The sequence below is a fragment of the Periplaneta americana genome, chromosome 7 (assembly GCF_040183065.1).
Source record: "Periplaneta americana isolate PAMFEO1 chromosome 7, P.americana_PAMFEO1_priV1, whole genome shotgun sequence".
Lineage (NCBI taxonomy): Eukaryota > Metazoa > Arthropoda > Insecta > Blattodea > Blattidae > Periplaneta > Periplaneta americana.
Window position 1 is genome coordinate 145,978,336 of NC_091123.1, and position 19,930 is coordinate 145,998,265.

The following is a 19,930-nucleotide window of genomic DNA, read 5'->3' on the forward strand; positions in this document are numbered from 1 at the left end:
ATTGTGTTAATCCTTTATGTGATGAAGTGTCCAGTCAGATAATGAATAAGTCACAATTAAGATATTTACATAAACTGGAATGCTCTGCCATCTGTGCTCTTAAATCCCAAATTTTACAGAAGTGAATTACACCATTGGAATAATATGTTGTCATAGAGTTTAGTCTGAAAGTATTATTTTCATCACATTCCAGTGAAATAAGGAGATATTCTACACATCAGGATTTGTGGTTTGTCCCCTTCTTCCACTGGATCCCTCAATTTCAAAGGAGACATTGATATATAAACATTTTTTTTTTAAGTTACTCACATTATAAACGAACATGCGAAGTATTTATTAATTATATAAAATATGTTTAATTAAATGCTTATGTGAATATTGCGTACTTGATTAAACTATTATTGCTGAATTCCACTAACAAGTCACGTAATTCCTGGCACAAAGGAAATGCCGCCAATGTACAAGCAATACTGCTTACCCACCAGCAGCCATGGATGCAGCAGATGCTCGCTTGAAATAGACACCAGCATGAGAGTGCACTGTGCTGATTGCTGTTCTACATCACCCAATGAAAGGTTTGGATTTGGAGGTGTATACACATTAATAAGTGATATGGATAATTACTTTCAACAATGTTGTACTGATCTATTTGGCATGTTCTTCAGTTCTCTGTTTCGTTTCAAGTATATTAACAGAACAATTGCGTTGTGGGTCATATCAATTCCTCCACCATCTTTATCTTCACGAAACAAGTTAAAAATTTTGTAATTAGAAAATTTAGCAAGTTTTGAAATATCAGTATTCAGTAAAGATTCTTCTTGTATGCAAATTACCAAACTTTTTTTGTCTTGAATATCCTGTTTTAATAATTCAATTTTATTTCTTAAAGATCTGGAGTTCCATTGGTGAAATTTTAGTACTGATATTTCTATATCTTTTTATATCAATATTTCACGATCCTTAAATGTGGTACTCGGTGTTATGAAGAACAGATTTCGCTTCTGTATTTGACTGACACACACCATATTTCAATCTGAGATTATATTTGCCACTATGCTGTTTCTCATTCCAAAATTGAGCTTTGTTCTCAAGTTCTTACACAGTATTGTTTTTGATTTCCAAATATTTAGTCATTTAATTTCTGGTCTCCCCAATGCAGACCCTGCCCAGAGATCTGGATGAGGGGCTATTTTACCTATGGAGAATTTTATACTGAAGAACTACATAAATCTATAAATCAAAGAGGACAGTAATATTTTTGACTTAATGTGTTTTACTTGTAAACCAACGAACTATTCATTCTGCTACAAGAGAAGATAAGTCTCTTATTGGTATTTACCGACTTCTCTGACCATTAACCCAGTTTCTCTTTCAGATTACTAACTTTTCTGCAATGTGCAAGTATTTGGAATACACAAATACTATTGCCTCACTCCTCAGTAAATTAAAGGAATCAAATAAGGGAACAGATACTGAAAGGTCACTGCTGCTTCAAGAGGCATTAAGTCATGGGGAGCATTGATAGTCACAAATGTAATCAATATGCGAAGAAAGAGGAAACCTTTTCAAGCATATAGTTGTTGATTAGTCAACTGTCCGAAGACAGATTTGAACCTTGCAAGTAATGCCAATAAGGCACCACATATGAGGCAACCAAGCCAGGAAATAATGAAATAGGGTGGCCCGTTCCTTTCCCTCTCAAACATATTATGGAATTGGATTAGGATTACTAACAGTTCTGCATCCAAGAAGTTGAAAATACTGTTCCTTATGCACATAATTCTAAGACATAAAAAATCTACACAGGTACTTTACATTTGCTTCAATAAACATTTTATTAAAATAAACAAGAAAGTAGTTATAAGTTACCGACCTATGGTTGGCAACATATATGCAAAATATTACTAAGGGAGCTTCTTCCCAAAAAACAAAATAGAGCTGTGAATGATTTTTTGAGCTTTTACTATACTAGCCTAGGTTATTTAGAAAAATCACACTCTAGTTCCCTGGTGATAACACTCTCAAGCGAATAAAGTTTTAAGGTTTACTAAAAACTTTCAGTATTGGTAATTCCAAACAGGTAGCTTACCTCCAAAGAATTATGTACATGATCATTTATTTCACATTGAACATTTCGAAATCAAAATTATTTTGAGCAAAGTGTTTCCTTTTACTTAGTTATGGCTTTTAAGGAACCTGTAGTTCACTGCCGTCCTCACATAAGCCTGCCATTGATCCCTATCCTGTGCAAGATTAATCCAGTCTCTATAATCATATCTCACCTCTCTCAAATACATTTTAATATTATTCTCCCATTTATGTCTCAGCCTCCATAAAAATCTTTTTCCCCTCCCAACTAACACTCTATATGCATTTCTGGATTCGCTCATACGTGCTACATCCCCTGCACATCTCAAACATCTGGATTTAATGTTCCTAATTATGACAGGTAAAGAATACAATGGTTACAGTGCAAAATGTTTCCTCAGTTAAAAAAATGGAATAATAAAATTAAAATTGAGTAAAAAAATTCTAGTTCAAACATATCGCAACTATAATTTTCATGAATATTTTCATGCTTAAAGCAATGATGTAACAGATTTTAGAGAAAACCAAAAAATGAACTAAATATAGTTTTGAAATGACTGATTCTTCAGTGCTTTATGTGAACTATTAAACACAAATTAAAAGCTAAATACCGTAATTTTCCCTATGATCCACACTCCACAGTTTTTGTGTATGTGTGTATATATATTTTTTAACAAATAAATCCACATGAGTAACTGAAATTCAACGATATTTTGGCTTTGGATAGTTGTACATCTAGGTGAAAGAAGTTCCACACAAGAATTGAAATAACCTTTGTTAACAATTTATTAAAAATTGTTTTAACCACTGGTACAGTACATAGTTGTTTTCTAAGTTGCCAAATTATGGTCTGTTAATGTTTTCTCTATTTAAACTATCATATACACTGTTTCTTGGACCATACTTACATTTTTCCTTTCTTCCTGTTGGGATACACTTTCGTAAGTAGTTTTAACAATCTCTCCAGTTCTAGTTCTTTCTGTCACTTCCATTTCACTCTGTACTACTGTTAAATCATGTGAGGCTGTGCTCAGGTATGGACTTTATAATCTTGCTTGGGTTAATTAGCTGGTCACGTTTTATCAGAGGCTTTCTCAAAATGTAAGATGAATATCGGATAATACCATAACAAATTTTCAGACTTACCTCACTATCAATTCCACTGCTACCAGGTACTTAGGCCTACATATATTATGGCTGTCTCCACTCCAAGCTATAGCCTACATGTCCTTTCTCTGTTACAAGATTTCTGTGCCTGTCATACACATCTCTTCCTCAATTTCTTACATTATTTTTACTGTAATCATGCAGACAAACGCTAATAGAAAGTTAAGAGACTGAAAATTAGGAAATTACAAAAGACTGACAGAATTTCACATTCTAAATTAACAATATTATAATTCAGCCACCACATTGGTAGGTATAATGATTAGAGTGCTGTACTTTCGTGTGGACCCAGTTTCAAGCTCTGGTTCCCCTCTGGCATCCCAACAAATCTCTATCATCATCTCATCTCACCATGTGTGTAGCGTAGACCAGTCTCCAATTGCACACCCTGGGCAAATTACTCTGTCAGTAAATTGGTCTACACAATTGGCTTCACATGGGTGAATAACAAACAGTCAAGTACCCATTATTAGTGAAAATTCCACAATAAAAAGAAGACAATTTTTTTAATTCCCAACAAAAGTTTGCATTTATGTCCATTACATATAAACCATAAGTTTTATATTTTTAGCTAATTTAATTTTAATAACATACACTTTTTGTTCGTATATTCCTTTACTTAAGGGATATGGGTGAAATTTTGGTAATTATCAATCAAAAATCGCATTTTCGATTTCTTGTGAAAAATCAATCAGCAATGGTGTGTGGATAAGCTTCAGGGCTTCTACCGCGTTGTCTCAGTGTTGGTGGCTGACATTTTGACAGCTGTGTTGTGGTCATCTTCAGAGCAGTTGTTGGATAAGGAAATAGTCTGCGAGCTCGTACGTATGTATGTATGTGTATATATATATATATATAGTAGTCTCGATGGAGGGAGTACTTGCAGTGATAGGTCGTAGGTTCTCCTTCTGGCATCTGATTGGTCCTATGTTGTCCAATCCGGTTGAGGTCTGTATGAAGGGGAGTATTCATATTAAATACTGGCCCTCATAAGGTCCGAAAGAGTGACCTTGATACCGTGCCCAATGTCCGGATGAAGGGCGTACATGTGGAGACCTGGTTTCTTGTTCCTATGTATGATCTTGGAATAGACTTCCCCATGAGTTGCTGAGTTGTAACCCCTCGTCCTTGTTGATGTTGTTGGGATGTTGTTTGATGTGGAAGGCTTCTTTAACCAGTCTTCTGTATAAGTTGCCTTCTTTATCTATTATCTTGATATTGTCGAATTCGATGGCGTGGCCTGAATCTGCTGAGTGTAAGGCTATTGCTGATTTTTTGTATGGTCCGTATTTGCAGAGTCAGATGTGTTCCTTCCTTCTATCTTCCACCGTACGTCCAGTTTGGCCTATGTATTTTAAACCGCAGGAGCAAGGGATCATGTATATTCCGGCTGATTGGAGGTATGGAAGTTTATCTTTGACTTTGACAACATAGGACCAATCAGATGCCAGAAGGAGAACCTACAACCTATCACCGCAAGTACTCCACCCATCGAGACTACTATATATATATATATATATATACAAGCTCGCAGACTATTTCCTTATCCAACAACTGCTCTGAAGATGGCCACAACACAGCGGTCGAAACGTCAGCCACCAACACCGAGACAACGCAGTAGAAGCCCTGAAGCTTATCCACACAGCATGTACACCAACCGTGGAAGCCTATGCGAACACTTAATCAGCAATCTCTTATTTATGTTGAGCATGTTTCAATGCTCTGTGGCGCTTGAAAACATAAAAATTATGCATTATATAAATGGCTGCAACCTTGAACTTCCAATTCCATCCGAATTTTACAAGGTGTTTTCTCACACTTTGTTTTTCCAATACATTTTGTCAGATTCGAAGTGTAAAGGCTCTTTACAATTTCAATGCTAGGAACATGAAATTTTTACTGCATGTTCTATATACTGTGGTTAACAACATAGCATATGGGTTTTATGATTAAATGAATACTTTTTAAAATAGAAAATGAAATACTTATAGTAGCAATAGAAAATTTTTATTTTTAGGTATACAGTGGTTATAAAAAATGTGTTCCTCCTTTTGTAGTATATATATATATATATATATATATATATATATATATATATATATATATATATATATATATATAGGAAAACTAATGCGTAATGATTTTCTAAATATGCTACTGATCTTGCAAAAAAAAAAAAAAAAAAAAAAAACAAACATTTTACTGAAAAATTGAGCGACCCATTTCATTTTGAATTATGCAAATTTTTCAAAATATTTTTTGTTAATTACTCGAACTAATTAACTCACAGAAATGAAACTTCACCACATCATTATCTATTACACGGAGATTATGTCTACTGCGAAATTGACAAATCATGTGCATTACTATTACAAAATATACAATAAAGCAAAGAAAAATAGCACCCTGCAATTGATTACATGGTGCAAAAAATGCAGAAAAAGCCCACAGAAATAACGGAAACTAGCGATTCCAATAAAATAAGGTGAAATACAGGAGTCCAGGAATTCTGGGAGAGATTGCAAACCTAGTATACACTATGCTCTGAATCACCTGATTTCCATTTTGAAGAGTTAAAAAAATAAGTACAGTAAAACCCCGACAAGACGCTGTTCAAGGGACCGGGTGTAAGCCACGCATTAGGCAGGTATACTAATTTTGACTTATATACAGTATCTATTAGCATTTTTCTTTATTGAACTACATGATCCATGAAAGGTAATACAGTATTACTTCATTATGTAATTACTGTACTGTACGCCAAAGACATTTACAATATGTACTGTACTTAATTCTTTCGGAAAAAAAGTCATTTATACATAGTTGTTTGCAGTGTGCGTGTTCTCCAAGTCCTCATGTTTACCACACTTCACTTTCCTGCTATTACATCCTCCTGACGACGTCGCAACTGTAGTGATTGAGTCGCGATTTTTTATTATCATTCTTAATATCGATGATGGGATTCCTAATGAATCAGAGAGTTGTTTCTGAGTAAGAGTACTGTTTTCATCGTACATGAGCAACATTTCCAATTTTTCCGACACAGAAAGCACTTTTTGTTTGACAATCATTGTAATGACATTCACAGACACTTCAATACACTAAAGGATAACAAACTGCCCAGCAAAAATTTCCAGAATTTTATTACGGCCGAGTGAGGAATGCTGTTTGAGAGTGAGAGAGGGTTAGCAAGAGGGTGAGGTATTGTAACTGTATGTAGGCTTTAAGCACGCAGGTTAAGAGTCGAATAAGAGAGCGTAATACGAGGGTGAGGTATACTAAGGTATGAATTATGAAGGTTTAAATGTGCAGGTAAAGGGTCGAATACTAATAGTTTTCAGGTTAATGGCACCAGTGAGTTCAGTGACCAAGATGTTTCATTGCTGTTACAGTACATTGCTGAAAATTACATCGAAAATATTCCACAAAATCAGAGTATTATGCGGGACTTGAGCGCAACAAATGGGGTATTTTATAAAGGTGTTATATATGAAATCTGCAGGGACCGGACAAAAAAAGCGTATTACACGGGATAGCGTAATAAGCGGGCTGTAATAATGGTTGCCTGTATCAACTGTGAGGACATCAAGCACTGATAGAAATAGTGATAGCAAGTTGCTAACTTGAAAGTTGAGTTTGACAATTTGTTATGATTACCTGACATTTACCTTAGTTTGGGAAAATCTTGGAAAGGATCCAACCTGATAATCAGGCAAAGCAGAAATCCACCTCATGCTCAAGCCTTAGAACATGAGTCCTGCTTGCTTCCCCTAGACTATGCCAGTGGCCAGAGATGTTTTACAGAGGATTTGTTCAAAGTATATTTGGTACATATTTAAAACATTTGTATTAGATAAAATTCCACATAATTTATTATAATTTATGAACACAAAAGTGTGTAAGACTTACCGCAACAAAAAAACAAAATGTTCTTCTCTAGATCAGGTACGTGTCACACAGTCAATCCAGCAGCACCTTACCTCAAAGCAGAAAGTTGTAAACTAGGGACCAGGTCGATATGTCTATCTGCGTCAGCTCACCACACAATTGCAGGAAGTTGAGAGGGCATTGGCTTGGCACCTTAGCATAACATGTTCCGATCAAGCGAAGCGGACACGAACCAGGAAGCATTACACAAGAATGACGACAGCATGCAAAATCCATTTATAATCAATATGCTCAGCAACCAAAAAGCCTCCATTATGAGAAGGAAAAGGAGGTGGGAGGGCAGAAGAGTACTGGAAAATGAAACATTCTTTTCTAAATATACACACTTTAATAAACAAAACAAACAGTACACAATGTGTTAATAGTAACAGCTTACAAGACAGCAGTACATGTGCAGTTCTAAAACTTGTCTTTTTATGCCTGGTATTTTTTTTATTTCTTTTACTTCAATATTATTGCCCTTTACTTTTAACACTATTATATTAGCAGTAATAAAACATCTTTGATTTCTGATTCTTTTTACTTTTCCGAATGAATGACTACAAACATATTCTCCCCACCCATTTCAGCTTGGAGAACTGCATGTCTCTCGACTGGCCTTGCCTTGCCCACTTCTTCTATTTGTACTCCCACACCACCAAGCTGAAATGCGCAGGTTGTGTTTCTCTCTAGTAGCAAGCAAGAAGCACTAACAACACAGAATTTTATTTATAGTAATATTTCTTTTTGATTTGCCGTGTGATGACAATAATAAAAGCATCACCCTGAATAATAATATTATTTACAAAGATTCCCCATCCTTCTCCCCTCCCAATGATGTTTTATTAAATACGTTTATTAACCTCAATCCCTGATTGATGGAACACATGACTAGCTCTCATTGTATCGTACGTGTTGCCACGTATCATACTGAGGTGTCCCTGCTGTTCCAGTACACAAAAATTTGGCACCTCTAAGAATGCTAGTCCTCTACCCTCCCCATTCAAAAAATGTTAAAAACACATAAAAAACAATACTGATTTGAACAACCACGCTCGCATATACGTAGTCTCATTCTTACACAACTACTTATTATTTTTTAATTATTTACTTATTTAAATATGTTAATTATGACCCTGTTCATTAAAGGCTAGAAAAATCTTCTGTTCGCTCACACGCACTGTGGTAGCCTTGGTTTGGGTTTTAGATAGGGTGTCTCGTTTTCATGTTCAGACGGTTGGATGTATCAGGAGGGTTCGGAGGTCTATCAACATTCATTAATTTCTCGACCTCACTGTGTTCTTCTTCCGTGCCAAATTCGTCATGTCTTACCTCACACTAGTCCTGCAGGTACTGTCTGGGACTGGCATGGAAGACGCCCACAAGAGGCCAGCAGTGGGACAGGTACAGACAAGTTTCCTGAGCTTTGCGTTACGATGACACGGGTCCCCCGTGCACCCGCACGATGTGATCTGGGATTTGGCACAGCAGAGTGTTTGGCACGCTAATTTGACTTGCGAACCTCGAAGGTTCTGCCCATCGCCGGTGTGCTACGGCTGAAGCCGCGTCATCACAGAAACAAAATGGATGCCAAATCGTCTCCTGAAAGACTCCATCACAAGGGAACTACCCACGCATCTAAAAATCAGTGAAAGTAAAAGAATTCGCAGCCGCACTAGAAACTAACAGTCAGTCAGTCTCTCAAGTTGGACACTGCGTCAGGATATTTACAATTGTCCCAACTTGTAAACAAATGACTACTGTCGGCAGCGAGCGAACTAACAAGCTTCTGTTCAAAATACAAACAGCATTTTTATATTATCAATAAAGAATCAACATTGTTAAATACTTTTAAGGAATCTTTTCTTTGGAAGAAAGGTATATTATTAGTATTACATTACTTGATTGCCTTGCGTACAAATGTCCAAATGGGCGCACATTCAATGGAAAGGAATAGAAACAACTGAAAAGCTTTTTGTAAAAAAAGTAGTTACTGTTTTAAGGCCCCTGTGCTCCATGACTTGTATCATCCGATTCAACATAAACAGTTTCTGATTATTGCTCTGAGCTCATTAATAACTACTCCCTGCATTGGAAAGTAACTCAAACGCCACAAAGAGGGGTGTCATGGGTATGGGCACAACACGTCGTCTTCACACCAGTTTGCTTTAGAATTGTCTGGCTAGAACACAGATAGGGGGGTAGAGGGATGGGCATCTACCGGATGTTTTTGCCTTCATGTCACAAGGACAAGGTTCGAGAGAGACTTCACCACCGTCTCATCATCTTAAAAAAATAGCAACAAAAAAAAAGAGAGAGAGGGAGTCAATTATGTTACCTATCTGAAACCACAGCCGTGAACAGTGGTGGAATCACTACATAATGAAGTACAATGTTACTCACATAAAGATATGTGCGGAGGAGAAAAAAGCTGTCCGTCAAAAGGCAACAGCCTGCAATATACAAAATAGTAGTGAGCTTTTTCCTCCTGCCAATTATATTTTATGCATCATGATGGAAACTATTTACCTAAGATATTGTAAAATTTGGATACCTCTTCAATCTAACGTGAGTCTGGAAACATGAAAAGAAGCCTCAAACAGCCACCCGAAGTATGACGGGTATCTGTTCAAGGGAGAGACAAAAGTGCATCATGTTATAAACTAACTCTTTAAACATGGCAAACGATGTAAAGGTGCAAGAGAGAGAAAGAGAGAGAGAGAACGGGCTATACTACGTTGGTGCTTTGCATTATTGGGGCAAGTTTCCTTGGTACACATTATTAATAATAATAATAATAATATTAATAATAATAATAATAATAATACCGTTATTAGCTTAGATAAAACCATTTGCTCTTTGCACAAAAATATCTTTTCAGTCAAGATATTTCATTTTATATAGTACAAAACACTGGTACATAACAATTATATTATTCTGATTAAAAAATTGCAGAACATTGCAGATCTCCTAAACAAAACAAAAACAACCTACATCTCTACAAGTGTAACCAAGATACCAACACTCATTCATAAAGAAGTGCGACAACACACTAATCGACACAGAAAACAATATGCAGATTGTCCGCGTTGTTACCATGCTCCTCCTGCTCACCCTACCTGCTCATCAGGTTCGATTGATTTAAAGCTTATCATTTGTATCAAGCTAAATTTCTTTTAAAAGATATGTCTTTATCTTTGCTATATGTGAGCATAAAAAACTTTGTTTATTCTCTGGAATCATTTTAAAATGCACAGAAAAAATGTATATTTTGACATTTGTATTGAATCCGCATCACATGTGATAGACACATTCTACTCATTATCACACATCATCACATGTGATATGTCCAAACACTTTTTTGTCATCTCTCTCACATAAAAACTCACTACCATCATCACCACTACCATATCCACCTTTGTTGGATAGAGCAGCCTCATCCCATCCCGTGCATCTCGCCCAATAGATGACGATAATCATAATAATAGTAATCGTAATCATAATCATAATAAGCTATCTCTAATCACAGCAACAGTGATTTGCCATCGGCTAGTGCTGTCAGTTTATGTACACAAGTGACTTAGTCCTGACTAAAACAACAATGATACATTTGTTAGACAAAGAACCTGCACACAAAATAAAATAAATATTTCCTAAAACTATGTTTTTTGTTCATAAATGGAGATTCCTCTAAAATGTGATCCTTTCAGTTTCTTAAAAATTTATGCCTTCTTTCTTAAAGATGAGCATTAAATTGTTACTTTCTTATTAAAAACTGGATTATATTAAATAAGATTTGGCACATTTCAATATTAAAAGGGTATGTATGATATTACATGGAAGATATGACTGAGAAGCTTTGGAAGAAAAGGGATATGTCCTACATATGGCGGGTCACTTATTGTCCCACATGTGGTGTCTACCCGTCTGATATGCTAAAAATATGTGATGTTTCAGAGCTCCTCTCCACCACGTGAGCAAACGTCCTCCAGGATATGCCTGGGCTGATATGGTCAATTTAGCATCATTCCATCTCGAGATTTGACTTATTACTTTCTCAGGAAGACACTAACTGAGATGATATATAAGATTCAGCAGTATGGGTAAATCTAATAAGAAACCTAAGTCTGCGGCAAGAAGAATCCACATCAAACTACTGGCTACTGTGAGAAAGACTTCACTCCTAATAAGATCACTAGACTAGGTGTTATGCAAAATCGAAACACTCGAGGGAAACAAATCGATACAGATACCTTAATATATATATAGTAGTAATAGTAGTAGTAGTAGTAATAATAAATAATAATAATAAATAATGTATAACATTTCTAGTATATGATTATTAATAAAAAAACAACAAAAGAATCACAAATCTTTGGCTTGATCCCTTTACCACCATCCAACTGACTTGCCTGCAGTCCTGGCATTCAGCGAGTATTACTTTCACACTATATGCCCTTGTCCTAGCTTTAAAAATTGTCCCATGCCTGCAAGCATTGTTTATACCAGATATGCTCTACTTTCAACTTGGAAAATACTGCATGAATTTGCCCGAACATTGTTTCAACCAGTGAAACAATTCTTGTTTTCTATCGACCTGGAAAACAATGCTTGCCTCCTTGTTCTCTACTCGCATTATTTCCATCACAACTCGTTCTCACACAGATGAGTTTGTTACAACAAATTTTCCCAATACAAACTTCTGCAAATCCTACACAAGTATTCCCTCCTCTCCGCAGGAGCCTGAGAAGGAAACAGTTGGGCAGAGCTCCTTACACAATTACAATATACTTTACATTAGTGTATCGGAGCCTTGACAATGTGATTGGGTGTGATATAGTGGTACCCGGGCATCGGCATGCCAGCTGTCTCCATTGATATCCTGCAACAAACGCAAACAGAATGTCATGTAGCAGACATTAAACAGCTCCAATGCTGCCACATGTCTACATACCCAACATCGCGCATCTGCAATAAACCTGTAACTGGCTGACAAGTCAGTATCTCAACTATTTCAGGACAGGAAATCCATGTTCGCTTGCAACATACATGAATCATATGCCATCATTATGTGGTATCATGATAACTAATGTTATCGTAACATCAATCTTTCAAGAAGCAAACCTCCTCCATTACAGTCTGACAAATGCAGTAAGTACAATATTTTGGCTCTCATCAATCTGAAAATTCAATACTGAGAACACACATTTCATTTTCCACACAAAAGTATCGGTAGTTTCACTCACTTCATCTGAAGGCAACACCACTAGAATAAGTTAATTACAGTGAACAAAGAACAAATTAGCCAAGAAGAGCCAACATATTTACCTTCAGCTCAAGGCACCCTCGTCCATGAGGTTAGTGTTTATCTTTCACATTTAATGATGCGATGATCTGACAAACAATTTCCGTCTGTGAGCGATTCTTGCAAGGAGCAGAGGGTGTCAACAACCTAGCAATAGGTACAGGGGCTGTAAACTGCATGCAAAACTGCAACATGGGCACTACAGCTCCATGCAACAGAGGAACCATTTGTCCTGTCTTCAAACAGGGAGTACCACTACATTACAGCAAGTAATTCAAACAAATCAGTAAACCAGTGGTGGTACTAATAAATTAAGTGTTGTGTAACTTCCAACCATTTTCACTTACATGTGATGCCAGAAAATATTACTGTTTAAAACATTTGGTTCACATGTGGTATTACATTCATTATCAAGATGATTTTTATTAAGTTCACACTGACAGAATTTCTTCAACTAAGCTACACATAAAGCATCATTGTATATAGGCTCGCAACTACAATTTCATGTAACTGTAACCCTTCCATCCTCTCTTCAGATTGTATTGTATATATCCTCATCATTGTATATAGGCTCGCAACTACAATTTCATGTAACTGTAACCCTTCCATCCTCTCTTCAGATTGTATTTTCATAGTTTTCCGACTACACGAGTATTATATGTTAGCCACTTTCATAAAGGACGTCAAAACATCTGCTAGTCACCATAAAAACTGTTATTAAGAGATTTAAAATTTATATAGTTTTCGGGCAAAGGTGCCTCACTCCAACTGTGAATTGAATAAGTAATGTTGAAAAGAAAGAAAGCTTTCTATTCTCTAAAAGTTTCTCCTGAGCATTTTGATGTAAACACCAACAAACTTGCTACTAAAAAATTTAATTTACTGATAAAACAAAATATACTTTTCACAATAATATTCACTGTATTTCTGCTGTGGATAACATAACCTGAATAAGGAACAATAATACATTCCAAAATCCTTCCATTTTGTAACACTAGAAAGCCACATTTCAACTTCCACTTAAAAACAAAGCAACCCCATGATACTTCATTAATTTCAAGGTTGTTGAAAGTAGTGTATAAATGGAATTTTGCATGTTTACAAATGCAATCACAGCACAAACATTTTACATAAAAGAAAAATGTTGACACACGATGTTAAGTGCTCTGCAAGCACATCAATGATATTGATGATGAAACATCACAACTTTCCAGCAAGAAACACTTTTTTGATTTGCACAATATATGCCAAACAGAAAATTGGCCATCTACTATTCTTACTACATTGAAAAGCCAACACAATAGCAACTAATCCTTATTTGCTTATTGCCTACTATAAAATATAATCTACATTTCTCTCTCCTTTTATTTTAATATTATTTAGATTGCATTCTTAAGAAAATGTGCAACAGTGAAAGCACAACTCAAAATATTATTTACGAAATGTCGACACTGACAAACAATTTTACAATTTCCTCCAATCTGTGTCATTTAAAAGATACTTTGTTCCACATTTCAGAAGCTGTTATAATATACACATTACTGATGTGCATTTGAAGAGAAAGGAGTTTTATATATAGTGAGACACTTTAAATTTTAATTTGTTTGTTTTTTTAACTAATGTCTCAAAATTCTTAATGATTTCTCATTGAAAAAACTCCTTATTCATCTTTTAACCTACTTCAGTTTCATACACTTCTGAAGAAATGGGGAATGTGTATTTTTCGGTTTCTAGAAAATTAAATTAGGTAAAACACATAACCATACTATGAAAGCTTTCTTTCTTTCTTTCTTTCTTTTTTTGAGGCATTTGATATTATATTTCTCTAAATGAAGCTATCCCTCAACCTTTCCCTCATTCATTCATTCATTCATTCATTCATTCATTCATTCAAAGTTTTCTGCTCAAGGGCAGACAGGTCCTTCACTTCAAACCCAGCATTCTCCAATCTTCCCTCTTTTCCACCTTTCTCTTAGTCTTGCTATGGAATCCATATATTTCTCATATTTGGAAACAAATATTCTTTAATTGTATTTAGATTCATAATTAAATTTATTTCCCAAATTTTACGTCATAGTGTTTATATTTTTACACTTTATTTGAATGTGGTCATGTTTTCTTAAGAATATTCAACAAATTGCAAATCTGAACTGCCATACATTACTCAATCATGACATGTCTCCAGGTACTATCTCTAACTACAAAACATCATTCAAATGGAAAAAAAATAAGAGATTAGAAATTCAGAATTAAAAATCTTGTGAGAACATGAACCTAATATAATGGAATTAACTTCTAAATTAATTAGTAAAGTAATGTTATGATATCAAACACGAATTCTTCTCACCAAATTATAAACATATACTTCAGTTTTGTGGCCGATTTTATTGCATTTTCGTTATATCTTAAAATAGGTATATCAAATCTACCTTATGTTAACATTAAAACAATATGATTGTCGAAATAGAGTTTTCTTCTTATTTTGTAGGTTGGGGGAGAAGTATGTTACACATTATATGAGTATTTCCAAATGAACTAGATGTTTTCAACTCGAAGGCCATTGGATGAAGACATGCTATGAACATAGTAGATGTACTTTAATCTATTTATTCCACTATGAACTAATGATGTCATAGCATAATTTGACAAGTTTCTGTTGAATGACACTTTGGAAAACAATGTTGTAGTTTTTCAGGAACATGTAGTATAATTTTTAACATGTGGCCATTCAGATATAATTTGTCATATTACAGAATGTTATGTATTAGGAGCAAACAAGTTTTTTAGTAATATAGGGAAATGAAAGGAACAAAAAAGCCTTATGTATTGCGCTTAACTTGGAAGTATTTTTACACACTGCAAATATCCAATGTTTTTAGCTTAAACATAATTATTTTGCATGGTTGCATCAACAGTTAATGATATAGAAGTGAGTAACTGATCTGCAAGATATTAGTAGTAGAACAGGTACTTGCCTCAATGTGACAATAAATGTTTTCCTACAATAAAAAAAAATAAATCAATAAAACTTGAGTATGAGTGTCAGAATTCCACAAGCCTCTTTATGCTCTCATGAAGTACTGTTGTGATCATACTCAAATAAATAACTTTAATATGTAACAGCAATGAACATATAATTAATCAAACAGTGCAATTTTGGTGTTGGGAATAAAAATGTAACAAAAACTTCAACTAAAAAATAATATAACATAGTAGAACCTCACGTATGCAGAATGCTATGCTACGTTATTTTAGTCTTCATACTTCTTTGTAAGATGTGTGCAGCTATCTGTAGAGCAGGGATGCAGAACTGGGGAAGAGAGGTGTGGAAGAATAGGGAAAGACTTTCTTCCCCTGTCCACAATCCTTAGCCCTCAATGATGTCTCTGTGACATTTGGCAAGCACAGTTTTGCATCCCTACTGTAGAGTATGCAGCACCTCATCACCTTGCAACTCTGTTCGGAGGAGTATAAGTGTGTAACGGTACTGTGTGCAAATTGCTAGCAGATCTTGACATTTCAGTGTATCATTTCAATAGGTAGGCCTTTATACGAAATTTTGAATTTTGGGGGTGAAATTACGCACTTTTCTGTTTTTCATGGAGTTGAACAGAACTTACTTTAATCCCAATGTTCATAAAACATGTTACTGGTATTAGTTAGTAGTTATGCACTACAGTAAGAGCATCCATAACACCATGTTTATTAAATTATATTATAAATCTGTTTCCCGATTTTGAAGGATCTAAGTAGTTATTTTAGTTATTGTTTTATAATTATTAACAATAATTATTATGTGGATCTATTGGTGGGTTAAATCAAATTTCAATCCGAAAAATTCTGACATACTCTTCAATCAATCATATACGGCAGTAGTGTCAGAGTTCTAAGCTCCAAAACCGGTTGTGGAGCTAGATCGGAGCTTGAACTTGCTTATGTCTGTGGAAACACTGGAGCACGCAACCAGTCCAGTGGAGTGCTCCGCTCCATTTAGTCCCTGTCTGACATCGCTGGTATAGGGTGAATATTTCTTAAAGGTATTATTTGTGGAATAGAAAATTATTCTAACGAATAATTTTATCTCTATATACATTGCTATCATTTCTAGCAATTTCGTGAATTTTTAGGTTTAGTTATTGATCTGCAAACATTTGAATAAATCTGTCCCTCCCTCACAATTTTACCAAAAATTACTGCCATTTCGTAATACAAAACATTTACATTTCTATGCCAAAATTATATATTTCTAGCAGGAATTGGCAAATTTACACAGCAATGGGATTCATATACTGAACTATGTGCAAAAACAATAATTTTGAATTTAAAATGTGAAGAGATTAAATCAATAAAAAATCTTTATTCCTCAGTGTTGTAAAAAAAAAATTATGTATAGCACATCCTTTTCCAAATTCTCACTTGTAATAACCAGATAAAAGTGCATACAACTAAAAATCATTATGAGATGGTGGAATGGTTAACAGTAAGAGGGGATGAAGGGAATCTAGACTTGTATTCTTTCTTCAGAATGGGCGTATAAACTAAAATTAGATTTGCTCTTTAGTTATATTTTCAATTCTGAAACTATATTTTAAACAGCACATTTATATCTACAAAGAACTATATGCTACTGAAACTGGTGTAAGGGAATTCGTATTAAAACTTTCTTCTCAGCAGGATGAGTATTTCTACAATCCATCATTCCAATAATTTACAGAACTCGAGAATCCATACTGGAAACAGTATAACAGAGAACCGACATCTTATTTCAGCATGACTGCAATGCTTACAGTCGTGATTCAGAAACAAGATTCTCTGAACTTATAAAATTTTCGAATAGCAGCTGCGAACCACATGTAAAATGTGAAAAAGTGTTTGTGGTCTCACACCGAAAAATGAAACACCTTCAGTTCAAAACACACGTAATTCTGATACTGAATCAAGCTGGCAGTCCAAATATATGGTGTAATCATTAAGCACACGATACAGACTGAACTCGCAACAATTAAAAATACTAATGGGAGCTGACTAGAAGGTCAAAATTGATTATTCTGACAAATGAATTCAAAGAAAACAATATTATATTCTTAGTGCTACACTGATACCATTTAATGTGCCCACCTAATGCTTCTTTTGTGAGAATAACAGGTATCAATTTTCACTCAGAAATTTAATTTTCTATTTTGCAAAATAGAGCCTGAATTAGATATATGTGCTTAAGACTGAATGAAAACTCTGTCTAATTCAAGACCACACATGAGTGAAGGGGCATACCGTGTCATGCTAGCAAGGACATGATTCATAAACATGCAAAACAGTTGTACAGACTTCAAAGCAATGTCTGTATTGCTGTAACACAGGAAGTACATAGAAGAAGGCAGTCAGTGACCTGGCACATGAGAGCTTTGTATGCAAATTTAACATTGGAACAGTGTCAACTTGAGAGCAATGTACCACAGGGTCCTTTAGTGAAATAACCTATGATAGTGACCTGCAGTTGTCCAAAAGGCTGAAATCTAACTGTGAACATTCAATCAACTTAAATTATCCTTTTTAGCAATGAAGTTTATCTGTGAGAACTCTGCACACTGTGCATACTGGTAATTTAGCTTAATATTGAAAATAAAACAAACTGTACTCATTCAATCTACGAAAGGTTCCTCATATTCAAGCAACTTAATAGTGGATATGGAAGAGAATGAGGCTTGTTTAGACAGAATCTCTTACAAACGTTGCAACACATCAGCAATTATCTGGTATCTGATCAAGTAATATTGTTACACAAGTACAATTTGCGAGATATTATGATTGCTGATGGACACGTTGTTAAAAGACCACTCCTTGAATACAAAGATAACTTAAAACGAGCATTTTTACACAATCTTTCTGAAGGTTTTAATGGCATCACAAGGCTTATGTTTTCCTATAAACTCACACCTGAGTAGCGACATGGCTATTCGTAATTTCAACTCTGTAATATAAACAGTGGTTACTATGAATATAATACTAACTTGGGGAGGGGATGCTGCTGAGTCATTGAGAGAGAACATACGAGTAACATCTTTGCCTGACAACGACCTCACTCTTGCAGAAGATCTCATCCATTCTGTTTCATCTTAAGTACAACAAAACCCCAATTTTGTGTGACTTCGAATTAATGTAAACCCACATTTAACATAAGAAATTTCAGACCCCGAAAATGATTCCATAACAATGTATTTTCATACTTGATTTCACGTAATTCACTTCAGAATAAAAGCCGCATTTAGCATTACAAAAAAATTAGGAATTCTCGAATTTTTATTACCAAGAAATTGTTTAAATTTGCCTTCAACGCAATACATACCCAAGCAGTCCTGGAGTTTCTGAAAGAACAGAACTGGAACCTCTGTGAAAGGTTATGGGGTAGCACAATAAGCATTGAAACTCATGTGCGAGAGTAATAAGCTCGTAAATAATCCTCATTTATTACTATTACCCAAGCAGAGCCAAAGACAATGTTTCACGTGGTTTGAATCCAGGTCGCTTGGCCTTTGGCCTTTCTGAGTTTCTGTTATGTATTTGACATTGGCAACAGTGTAAGTTTCAAGTTTGTCTTTGTGTGCTTTAGCAAGACTATGTTTCATAAGACTGACTTTAGTAAAGCAGTAAATGAAGAAGAAGACTATGAAGAAGTGGACTGCCCAGATTGGATACAAATATTTAGTGATGTACCCATTATGTTTGATGAATTTCTGGTTTGTTATGAGTAGGGTGCGGATTTTAGCTTGTTTTATTCCTTGGTTGCAAATCATATGCTATCATTATATAAATGTGTTTCAAGTTATTTACCAAGCGTTAAGATTTTATAGTCCATATACAGTTTATGTATATTTAAGGGCTTAATACATCATATTTCAGCTTTAAGCACACATAAAAGATTTTTTTAGCAATGTGGTACTTAACCAAGATCAAGAACACGGAAATTTCGAAAAATGAAATATAGAAGAAACACACAGACATTGAAACACATTAATTATATTTTATTTATGCAATCTAACAACATCCAGACAGTGCACTGATGTTGGCGAATGACTGTGAGCAATTCTGTTGCAATCAACAAGCACTCCATAATTAAACACATTGCTGAACCTGTAATGTTGAAAGGAGTTTTCGTCATTTAAAAAGATTCTTGCATACAATAGAAAAAGCTTTTTGCCTGACAATTTAGAAAAATATGCAACTCAGCAGAAACAAAGATATGTCCCAATATGTAACAGAAAAACTACCAGCAATAGTAAATGGCTTAAAATAAAAGAAGTTCCCCTTCCCCCAATTTTGACAGTACAAATTTTATTATTTTTAGTGCATATATCCTCGTTTTTAAGTGCATACGTGTATGTATATTTTGCCGCTTTTAGTGCATATGATAATGTATTCACAACAGGTATCTGTGATGATCGAAGG

The 19,930-nt window shown here is 35.0% G+C and overlaps 2 protein-coding genes across 4 annotated transcripts in view; both read right to left on the minus strand.

The window, feature by feature from the left end:
- Nucleotides 1–7,406, minus strand: part of LOC138703527 (fatty acid synthase-like) — a 78,912-nt gene extending 71,506 nt beyond the window's left edge. Inside the window, exon 1 of the mRNA XM_069831452.1 lies at nucleotides 7,165–7,406. The gene's annotated coding sequence lies outside the window, so the exon portion shown is untranslated. The remainder of the gene's footprint in view (nucleotides 1–7,164) is intronic.
- A 102-nt stretch (nucleotides 7,407–7,508) lies between these two features.
- The window catches only part of mub (poly(rC)-binding protein mub), a 155,149-nt gene continuing 142,727 nt past the window's right edge, over nucleotides 7,509–19,930 (minus strand). For all 3 annotated transcript variants that reach the window (XM_069831478.1, XM_069831477.1, XM_069831476.1), the window contains exon 10: nucleotides 7,509–12,064. In XM_069831478.1, coding sequence (XP_069687579.1) covers nucleotides 11,980–12,064 — 85 coding nt within the window. In that variant the 3' untranslated portion in view covers nucleotides 7,509–11,979. The remainder of the gene's footprint in view (nucleotides 12,065–19,930) is intronic.